The 10949-nt window shown below is 37.6% G+C and overlaps 1 protein-coding gene across 3 annotated transcripts in view; it reads left to right on the plus strand.

The window, feature by feature from the left end:
- The first annotated feature begins 1998 nt into the window (after window positions 1-1998).
- Window positions 1999-10949, plus strand: part of LOC111866605 (peroxiredoxin-6) — a 14117-nt gene continuing 5166 nt past the window's right edge. The window contains exons 1-6 of one of the 3 annotated variants that reach the window (XM_023855724.2): window positions 1999-2155; window positions 2968-3124; window positions 4345-4562; window positions 5291-5366; window positions 5476-6454; window positions 9974-10254. In XM_023855724.2, the coding sequence (XP_023711492.1) occupies window positions 2073-2155; window positions 2968-3124; window positions 4345-4562; window positions 5291-5366; window positions 5476-5604 (663 nt within the window). In that variant the 5' untranslated portion in view covers window positions 1999-2072 and the 3' untranslated portion in view covers window positions 5605-6454; window positions 9974-10254. The remainder of the gene's footprint in view (window positions 2156-2967; window positions 3125-4344; window positions 4563-5290; window positions 5367-5475; window positions 6455-9973; window positions 10255-10949) is intronic. The other 2 variants (XM_023855725.2, XM_023855723.2) reach the window with 2 other exon arrangements.

Here is a 10949-nt window from a genome sequence, read left to right on the forward strand (position 1 = left end):
AAATAAATTGTGTGATATGCGGTAGCGTAGTTGGTTAAGGCACTATGTTATAAGCCGGAAGGTCGTGGGTTCTATCTCCAATGAGGTTATTGGATTTTTAATTGACCTAATCCATATAGCCGCACTATGGTCCTGGAGTCGACTCAGCCTTTAACAGAAATGAGTACCAGGATGTTCCTGGGGGTAAAGGACGGCTGACGCGTTAGGCTGACAACCTCACCGCCGTATGTGAGCCGACTGTCTAGAAAATGTTGAATCCTCGACGTCTCACAACCCTGTGGGCCTCCACGGCCTGTTAGAGGGATAGCTTTGCCTTACTTAAGACACTGACTTTACACGACTGGGTGTGTACTGTCTGGAACAGGTGGATTAGTGGCTGAGCCCTCAGGGTCAAGGGCGTTCACACCACAGGACTCTGCTGCTAAGGTTTCTGGTCTTGCTTCAGTTTCGCCTGCTATAAAATCGAAACAATATCCAAGTAATTCGATGTTATTGAAAGGGCTGAGCGAACAGTTACTGTAGGCTAGACACACTCGAATCTCTATTCAAAAATGAGCCTTAAGATGCACCGTGAATGCTTTACGAGTATTTAGAGGACGTAACTTGTGCATGGAATGTGGCGGCGGGGACAGAATGACAACAAAACTAGCCCTTGCCAAATCAGTGGTTTTAAAACATGGGCATGCTATATAAATATTGGGCAAATCTAAATGTGTCTAGTAATTGCCATTTTATACTCTTGTCGATAAGGTATATACTATTTATATTAATGAAAATGTGAGGACATACTATGCAGCTATTTAGGAATATAAAGCAGAACTCACCCAACTTTATGTAAGATCAGTAATCCTTAATATTGTACTGTGTAGAGCCGTTGCTGGATAGCGACCTCGAAACAGACAACGAAACAACATTCCCTGAGAGGCAACAGATTTTTAATAAACAAGTATACGCGGCCGTTCCTGGGTGACGCCTTCGCGGACAGGCATGTGTCCAATGGAGATGAGTAAGGCAACAATGGAAAAGCTATGTTTTCTACGTGGTCCGTGTCGAGAGGTATAAGCGAGACGAGGTTTAGAGCTTAGTTGATAGTCAAGTGGTGAAGTTAAGATTAGAAGGTTGATGTAAAATTGCCGCAGGTTAGTTGCAAAAGTGTTCAGTTGGAATGGAGTCGCCATTCAGAGAGGGCCTAAGCACGGAAGCAGAGGAGTAACCATTGTTAGTAGCCTTTACCAGGCAACTAGTGGTAAAGACACTGCAGGATGGAAAAGACTTAGCGTATGTGACAGTAATATGTAAAGTGTGGAGATCATCGATGGCGCTATAGTTAAATGTAATTACGAATTGTGTATTAAAGTGGTCAGTAAATCTAATATCCAATCCAAAACCCCGTCGAAAGTTACTTCTTCACGTGACTGTATATTAATGCAGGAAAAGCCCCTAGCTACTTCACGTCCTTGTATTATTGTCATTCACTGATTGCGTCCGTAGTCTGGCTTCTCGTTGAACAGTTGAAAAGCTGAGGGGTTTAAAGATTCAAGTTCACTTCCTAGCCGTAGGTGCACGAACATGGAGACAAATGTTTCTGAAGTCATGTTTTATTTTGTTCGGTATCCAAAGCAACCCAAACACAGAATAAATGCACACACATCCATGCATCGAGTGGGATTCGAACCCATGATCACAGTGTTCGAGCGGGCAAAGACGGTTCGCGGCTTAGACCGCGCGGCCTCTGTGATCGGCCTTAAAACATATACCGTCATTGAATAACCAACTTAAAAATAATAATAATAAAAAACAAACATGATAATAGGAAGAATCTACCACAAGACATGTATTCGAATGCCCATCTGTCGTACGCACGCGGTACAGCTTCATGTGCTGTGTAATACACGTGAATGATGACATATCGAAACGCTACTGCACAGGCAAGTAAAAGCAAGCAGCATGACGCAGATGATAATGCTGTTTCTGCCAGTCCCTATATAACGCGGGCTCCCCGCTGGACCGGTACCAGTCTGCAGCGGTTTTCTGAGTGTAGGTAATCGGCAACAGTCAGCACACGCAGGAAGATGAGGCTCGGCGCTGTCATTCCCAACTTCTCGGCCAACACCACGCAGGGGCCGATTAAGTTCTACGAGTGGCAAGGAGACTCGTAAGTCATTCAGATCTAGGCTCGTTTTATACAGTATTAGTATATGACTAAATAATTAAATTATTTTTCTTAAATGTTTACCAATGAGTGACCTATAACAGGCTTACTTACTTACATGGAGCTGAGGCCTTCTTGAGGAGAAGCCAAATCTGCAGCTACTCAAGAATTTCCCAGCATTTTATGGAACCCAAAGGTTCATTACCGTGTTCACAAGAACCCTCTACTGGTCCCTATCTGGAGCCAGATCAATGCAATCCATACTATCCCATCCTATATCTCTAAGATTCATTTTAATATTGTCCACCCACCTAAGTCTTGGTCTTCCCAGTGGTCTCTTTCCTTCTGGCTTCACCATTATCCTATATGCATTTCTCTTCTCTCCCATTTGTGCACCTATAACAGGCTAGCATTATAAATGTGTATGAAATAATAATAATAATAATAATAATAATAATAATGTGTGGAATTCTGGAATATAACATTGACATGGATGACAATGACAGCAACAAGAACAACAATGACAACAACTTGATGAATAGAGATGTTATATTTTTAAATTGCTTTCTTCTCAGTTGTGACACCATGTAGCTCCATACATGGTTACCAGTGTTTCAGAAGGCTCTACCATCAGCACAGAAGATGGAAACATGTTGGTAATCACCTGCAAGGCTAAACGGTATCACAAAGCAAAAAGCCACATTCAGAATTGTTACAGACTTTTCGTACATGTTACTAATATTGAAGGTTATCAAAATTGCAGCAGTAAGACTAGTGAATTGTATCAATTGTAGTGTTTGGTGCTACTTTTTTAGGTGGTGTATACTGTTCTCACATCCTGCAGATTTCACCCCTGTCTGCACCACGGAGCTGGGTCGCATTGCTGTTCATGATCATGAGTTTAAGAAGCGAGGAGTCAAGGTTATAGCTCACTCTTGCGACAAACTGAAGTCCCACAGTGACTGGGTTACAGTAAGTAATATATGTATTATTTGAATATCCTTGATATAATTACATCTCACTGAGCAAGTTGGTATGTAAGTAAAGTTCTGAACTCATTTTCTGAAAGTACCTGGTTCAGATCATGACTGGTTTACTACCCTGAGAATTTTCATTTTCTCAGTCTGTCCAGGATAGTACCAGGATAGTCACAACTTTCTCTTTCCAGATCATTTTCTTTGTCATTTGGTTTAGAATGAAATCATCTTATTCAATGGTCTGCAGCTGAAACAGTGTCAACAAATGAAAAAATCAGTGAATTTGTTATGAATAACTTTATTGAACGGAGCAGTCACTTTGTTAGTCGGTGTTGTTATAATGATGAAACTATGCCAAACATAACAATAAAAAGGAAGGTGAAGTTCAAGGCATTATTTAACTGTATTTCACACAAGTCTGAAACTGCAGTTGATCTGCTTGTTGCTGGTATTTGTTAGACTTGCACAATCACAAATTAGCTACACAGATTCTATATGTCTCTCCATTCATCTTTACTCTCTGGATTTTAATTGAATATTTTAAAGGCTTATAAATTAAAGTGTTTAATTCTCACAAAACAGTCAATTACAACACAGGAACTGTAAATCGATAATAAAACAGTGTAATGGATTACAGTGGTGTACAAATCAACATAAAAATTAACTATTAAACAACATTTTTAACATATTAGAACCCTATACTGTATTACAAACAAATTGCAATGATGATGTTTGAATTTGGAAGCCTTTCAGCCATATCAGTAAGCTATTTATTGTATAGCTTTTTCTGTGTTATTCATTAACTGTATATTATATTCTGTTGGAGTCTTTATGAAAGAGTTTGATTGTTTATGACAAATTGTCATATCTGTTGTGCCATTTGTCTAAAAATTTTTAATTGAGGGCTTATTCAGTGACATATTTGTACAAGTTCACTTAAATCCCTCAGAGAAATGGTCACTGGCAAGGATGCTTCACATTCATATTTTAGTTTCAGTGATGGTCTCATGTATTAAATTTAATCAGAATTCAGCAAAGGATTTTGAAGTTAAAATGTGTAAGAGATACTTACAGATTTATAGTTATTTCACATGGCAATTTCTATAACTTGCTTGCATTTAAGACCATCTAAAATATTGGCATTCATGACCTGTCTTCTGAATTTAATTTCAGGTACAAATATGAGCATATTAATGATACTTTATTCCCCTGTAGGACATCAAATCATACTGCTTGGACATTCGTGGGGACTTCCCATACCCCATCATAGCAGATGAGACTCGGGAGCTTGCAGTGAAGCTGGACATGCTTGATGAGGACAACAAGGACAATGAAGCAGAAGCCATGACTGTTCGTGCACTGTACATCATTGGACCAGACCACAAGCTTAGACTGTCCATGCTGTACCCAGCCTCAACTGGCAGGAATGTTGAGTGAGTTCATTATCATTGTTTTTAGTATTCCGTGATTACAGATAGCTATTTAAATAGTCACTCATGGATAACCATTACTGAGAAGGAGAACATATGTTTGTAATAATCTGCATTTTAATGACCATAACCTCTGATGTTACTCACATGCCTGTTGACCTTTGGTCATGACATAATGGAGGTCAATTGTATTGAAGTGAATACTTCAATTTTGAAATTCTTTTCTGTGGTTGTACTATATAGGAAAGCATTCTACTAGTGTTGCTCTAACTTCAAGAACTGTTACAACAAATAGAATGACATTATTGAAGTTGGTAGTTTCATTTTTATTTTAAATATTTCACATCTGACATGTGGGAAAACTGTCTTGCACTACAGTGAAATATTAAGAGACGTTTCATTTAAGTAACCTTCAGCAAAGTCACGTTCTTACCAAGATTTGTAAACACCGCAGAAAGGTTATGGTTACTTTCTGAGACCAGATTTATACTGGGTATGATGAGTAAAGACTGTCCTTAGATTTACACCTAGAGCAGCCATCCTGTCAGGTTTTTTCAAAATTAATTTTATAAGTATAAAATCTTGTTCCATCGTCTAAATTACTGCTGTAAGTGAGATTCTTGATATGAAACCAGATTTATGCATTGCAGTATTACAACAGTTTATTATCCTTTTGTAATTACATGTAAATTCGAAGTATACTGCTGAAATAAGTGTCGTTTTGATTGCAGTGAAATTCTTCGAGTGATTGATTCTCTGCAACTCACTGACAGGCTGAAGGTCGTAGCAACTCCTGCCAACTGGACGGTGAGTGTCTTTAGGCATGACTATACCTTAGTGATTTCACATTCCCATATGGAAAGTATTTATGTGTGCCTGTACACCTCAAGCTGACTGTTCATTTATTTGTTTTCAGCCTGGCACAAAGGTAATGGTCATACCAAGTGTGAAGGATGAGGACCTACCAAAGTTGTTCCCTAAGGGCGTGGATAAAGTCAGCATGCCTTCAGGGATCACTTATGTCCGAACCACAACAGATTACTGAGTCCTTTACTTGGGTCTTATATGTTGTGACCCAGCACCATATATTGGAAGGAATATATATATATAAACAAAGAATGTCACAATGCAGCATAAGTCATAAGCATAATGTCATACTTTTGAGTACTGAAGAAATATACCATTTTAAAATAATGTGGAGGTAATATGATTGTACTATGTAAAATGAACTGAAATAAGCAAAATTTTGTTGTTACTGCTCGTTTTAAATTACAAGAGATGTGATAATTTCTATTGTGTTACATAAAGCCAAATCCTCTTCACACAACTGTATGAAAATACTACCTGAATCCTCTTTTTATATCTAATATAGCAGAATGTAGTACTGTAACATTGTCTTCTGTCAAGCTTAAGGTATCCAATTTCAGTGTATGAAAGGACTTTAAACTAACTGGCCAGACAATTTGAGGATATAGTGAATTTAAACAGCGTGGCAAGGGATTAAATTATTATTGATAATCATGCTTCTTCCCATAAGTTTAGTTCAGTAGGAGTATATAAGGATGGTAAGACTGTCAGAAGTGTTAAATTCATATAAGGATTAGAACAACACAACCTGTTTGTTTATTGACCCATAAATACCGGAACGTGAAGTTTTTAATGTTAATTAATTCTCTCTCCCCTTCCCCCGCGGCAGAAGAAAAATCAAGGTTACGCCGTAGTAAAAATCACGGCACCCCAACTGCTAATGTTGGTATTGGTAAGAAGGGAGAGGTAATGACGTCATAGCGTCATGGCATATAAACGACCAATCCCGGTCGGGATTGGCAGTGTGTATCAGCTGATTGCAGTGGGTGTGTTCAAGATTTTCAAGATATTGGCGGCGAGGAAAAAAAGTAAGGATTTTTGTATTGTATTTTAAGAAGTTTATGATTTAAATAATTGTAAATCAATTAATGGTTGATATTATTAGTGTGCCAGTAACATTTATCGTGCCATTAGCCTTACGTTCTCGCTTCTGACAAATCTAGAATACGGGAGTGGTTTCATTTCCTTAAACAATTTTTGTATTTTAAACGAGTTTGCATAGGCAGATATGCATTAGTAGGGTGAATTATTATGTATTCCCGTGTTTTAGATTTTTCTTATATTCTGAAGCATTTCTCGAGAAGAAATGGAGAAGTAAATTCAAAATGTAGTCGTTGAAGTATTGCTGCTTATTGTGCTATTCACTTTATGACCGTAATGTGCATTTCTTATAGCATTTGAAAATCAATTAAATGCCCATTTAAATTTAAATTGATGTGAAGACTTTTTTATTTAACTATACATGAATGGGCGTGCAGTTTTGAATCTCCTAATAAATACATAATTTTTACTGATCATGTTAAGATTTCAGTATTAAGACCACTGTACACAAAAGGGGACAAAACTAGTATGTCAAACTAAAGCCAGTTTCACTCTTAACTACTTTCTCTAAAGTACATGTGAAAATTATGCACGGTAGGTTAAGCCATTATTTGCAGATTTAATATACTAGTCCCAGAACCGTTTAGCGTCAGGCAAGGAATATCCACTGCAAGTGCAGCCTTTAAGCAGATAGCATATTAAAATAGATTAATAAAAATGCACGTGGGTGGAATATGCTGTGACTTGGCAAAAGCTTTTGACTATAATTCACGTAATTTTATTAACTAATTTTTTTGAAGGGGGGGGGGAAATTCAAGGAGCAACAATTTGGTTCAGATCCTACCAAACAGAAAACAAAAGACTTAAACAAAATCGTCAAGTTTAACCCAAAGTACCTACACAAACCTGGGGAACAATAAAGCGTGGAGTTCCAAGGCGTCAATTTTAGGACATTTGCTTTACCTGTTCTATATAAATGACCTCTCTTCTGCAGTAAACATATCATCAATACCAATAATATTTGCTAACGACACTACTATCTTAATTCCTAGTAAAAATTTAAATGATTTCTGCATACTATCAAAGTTCTCCCACAAATGAGAAAATGGCTTTCTGCAAGCAAGCTGTCCTTGAATCTAGATAAAACAAAGGTAAAAAAATTAGAACAAAAAAAGCTCACCACAATATCCATTAAACATTGGATATAATGATAAAGATATATAACTATGATGGCTCCTGGAGAATTAAAGCAAATGACGAACTAGAAAATCTAATAAAAGGAAGGAACACAGTTAACTTCATCAAAGCCCAAAGAAAAAGTTGGCTTGGACACATCTCAAGGATGGAGGCTGGATGAACAGTTAAAAGAATATATGACTGGCAGCCTCACGCTATAAGAAAGAGAGGCTGACCTAAGATCAGATGGAAAGATGATGTAAGGGAGGAAGATCTAAAGGATTTAGGAATTTATAACTGGACAACTCATACACAGGACAGAGAAGTTGGAAGGAAATTGTTGAGCAGGCCAAAGCATTCAAGAAATGAAGCTGTTGAGCCTTAGAAAGAAGAAGAGGCAGTAAACACAAAATTACTTGTCTTACAAATTGATACTCATTTAAACTGGAAAAACCATATCGATCATTTGATTCAAAAGCTAAGCGGAGCATGTTATGCAGTTAGAGCTATGTTGCATATCAGCAATATTGGCACTCCCAAAGCAATATATATTTTACTTACTTTCGTTCTTTAATGAAGCATGGAATAATTTTCTGGGGTAATTCATTGCAAAAGAAAATTGTTAGAATCATGATGGGTGTCAAATCCCGTAATTCTTATAGGGATCTGTTTAAGTGACTAGAGATCTTAACTCTTCCATGTGAATATATTTTCATTAATAAACTTCATTACAAATAGTGAAGAACATTTTCAGGCCAATGCAGATGAACACAGTGTTAACACAAGACACAAGCACTATCTCCATAAACCAAATGCTAACCTCTCATGCTTTCAAAAAAGCACATATTATGCTGGGATCAAAATTTTCAGTTATCTACCATCTCAAGTCGTATGAATGAAAAACCACAACAAAATATCACTAAAACGACGCTTAAACACACACACAGTCTATTCTGTTGATGAATACTTATTGTCTGAAGAGTGACTCGTCCATTTGAAGGCTGTGTAAAAAGCACACGTTGACAGTATTGATGTGATGTATTTTTGAATAGCCTTATGTGTACCCACTGTGCTTTGTTGTGTGAAAACTTCATTTGTACTCTATATATGTTTTTTGTACCTATATGACATATTCCATATTCTACAGTCACTTTGACTAACTTTGGATCCAGGGAATGTAATGCAGTTATGGTGTATGATCCACCAAACTCCGTGACTTTAGTCTGCAAGTGAAGCATAGCGACCAAGCGACCAATCACTGCATATCGGCGAAGTTAGTGCCAACTTTAGTGGATACAGGGTGTCACATGGTCGGTACAACGAATCCCCATGGCTGTTAATCCCGGTTTTCTAGACTGGGTATGATCCACTGGTTATAAGATTTCACATTTTTGTGTTTTATTGTAAATGCAATATAACCATACCCCAAAATTGGAAGCTTTTTGTGGAAGTATTGAATGAAGCAAGAGGAATGCATATTAGATTTTGGTTGGAAAGTCAGCAAGAAAGAGACCACTAGGAAGACCTAGACACAGGTGGGAGGATAATATAAAGATGGATGGATAGAGCGATAGGATGGGGTGGTATGGACTGGGCTGATCTGGCTTGTGACAGGGACCAGTTCAGGGCTTTTGTGAACATGGAAATGAACCTTTGGGTTCTATGAAATGTTGCAAAATTCTTGAGTAGCTGAGTGACTGGTGACTTTTCAAGAAGGACTCAGCCCAGTGGAGTTGGTTGGTTGGTTAGTAGACATAAGCTTTTAGAACTGAGATGTATTTTAAGTGTTTATTGTTACTGAAATACAGTAGAACTTGGTTATAACGTCATCAAAGGGACCTAAAAATAGTGTCGTTATAAACGAATGTCATTGTAACTGAAATGGGCACTTCCACAGTAGCCTTATGTTAGTCACATAAAAATCCACCAAAAACCGAGTTAAAATGTTGCATTTTTTAATGAAATACGTAGTTAAGTACAGACTAACGTAACATTAACGTGGAATTAATATGGATTCTCCATATTGTTTGTACTGTAGAATTCACCAAACCAAATTCGCGGCATACATCAGCTTTTTTCCTTCCNCCCTGCAACTTTATTTTCTGTACCTCCAAAACAAACTGAGTTTATTCAGTAATTATCAGCCACCTGAGTGCAACCCTGAGCTTTACCATAATCCCATGAACTGGAAATGTTGGTTGGCCCACTTTCAAAATATGGTGACAGGTGCACATTTTTCAGTTTTGTTGTGGACAGTAGATTGTGTGGAGCTTTACATTCTCTTCCATGGCGTGGAAAGGCTGGCTCTCACATATCAGTCTTGTTGCCAGCAGGTACCTGAATCAAATGTTAAGCGGTCGGTGGATATGTAGAGGTGGACCAATTGCCTGGCCTCCACAACCACCAGATTTCTTTTTCTGGGGACACTTAAAATCGTTGGTGTATTCGTCTCCAGCGGATGTTGTGGAACCTCTCTGAAATTGAATTCAGGCAGGTTTTCAGACAATATGCAACATGCCAGGAATTTGGGATTGCCTTCAGGCGGCAATGAGACGTCGAGCTAAGGCCTATTTTCAGGCAGGAGATGGACACATGGAACATTTACTATAAGGTAATTTGAAGAGCTGTGTCATAGACCTTAAAACTCAGAAACAATGCATTTCTGGACCTATGTTGATATAAACTATTTTTATTATCTACATATGAGGAACTCATTCCTGAAGTTATGCTGTGTATTTTTGAAAAACCCTGTATTAATTGTGTCTGTCATGTTGTGGTATCACTGTACACTGTATCTGGTCATCATCAGTGTATAACTGTACATACTGCTAATACAAATTAAATAAAATCACTGTTTGTTACAGAAGAATTAATAGGCTTAAATTTACCTAAAATAGTTTTAATGCTTGGATTTTCTAGGTTAGGTCAGTTGATCTTTATTTAATTGGATATGGTTGTTTTATACAGGATATTATCAGAAAGACCAGTCTTAAAATGAACGGTATCAAGTCAGTTAATGTCTTTAAGAGTGCTTGAAATGGCAGTGTCCTTGACCCGTTTTACTGTGGAGTGAAAGTCTGTTGCATTGTTCCTTCATACTGCAAATAATGTTAAAATTAAATGTTACCTGCTATGCTTAATCAGTTGCTTCTCCTAATGGGGCAGGACATGGTAAAATTAGGACCCTGCTCCTTCTAATGTAGTAAAATACAGTAAAAGGTAAAATTATCCTGTGCTTAACTAATTACATACTATGCCATGAAGGCATATGGGGGAGTGGATGTATAGATCCACATTTTTTGACCT

The sequence above is a fragment of the Cryptotermes secundus genome, unplaced genomic scaffold (assembly GCF_002891405.2).
Source record: "Cryptotermes secundus unplaced genomic scaffold, Csec_1.0 scaffold704, whole genome shotgun sequence".
NCBI classification, from domain to species: Eukaryota; Metazoa; Arthropoda; class Insecta; order Blattodea; family Kalotermitidae; genus Cryptotermes; species Cryptotermes secundus.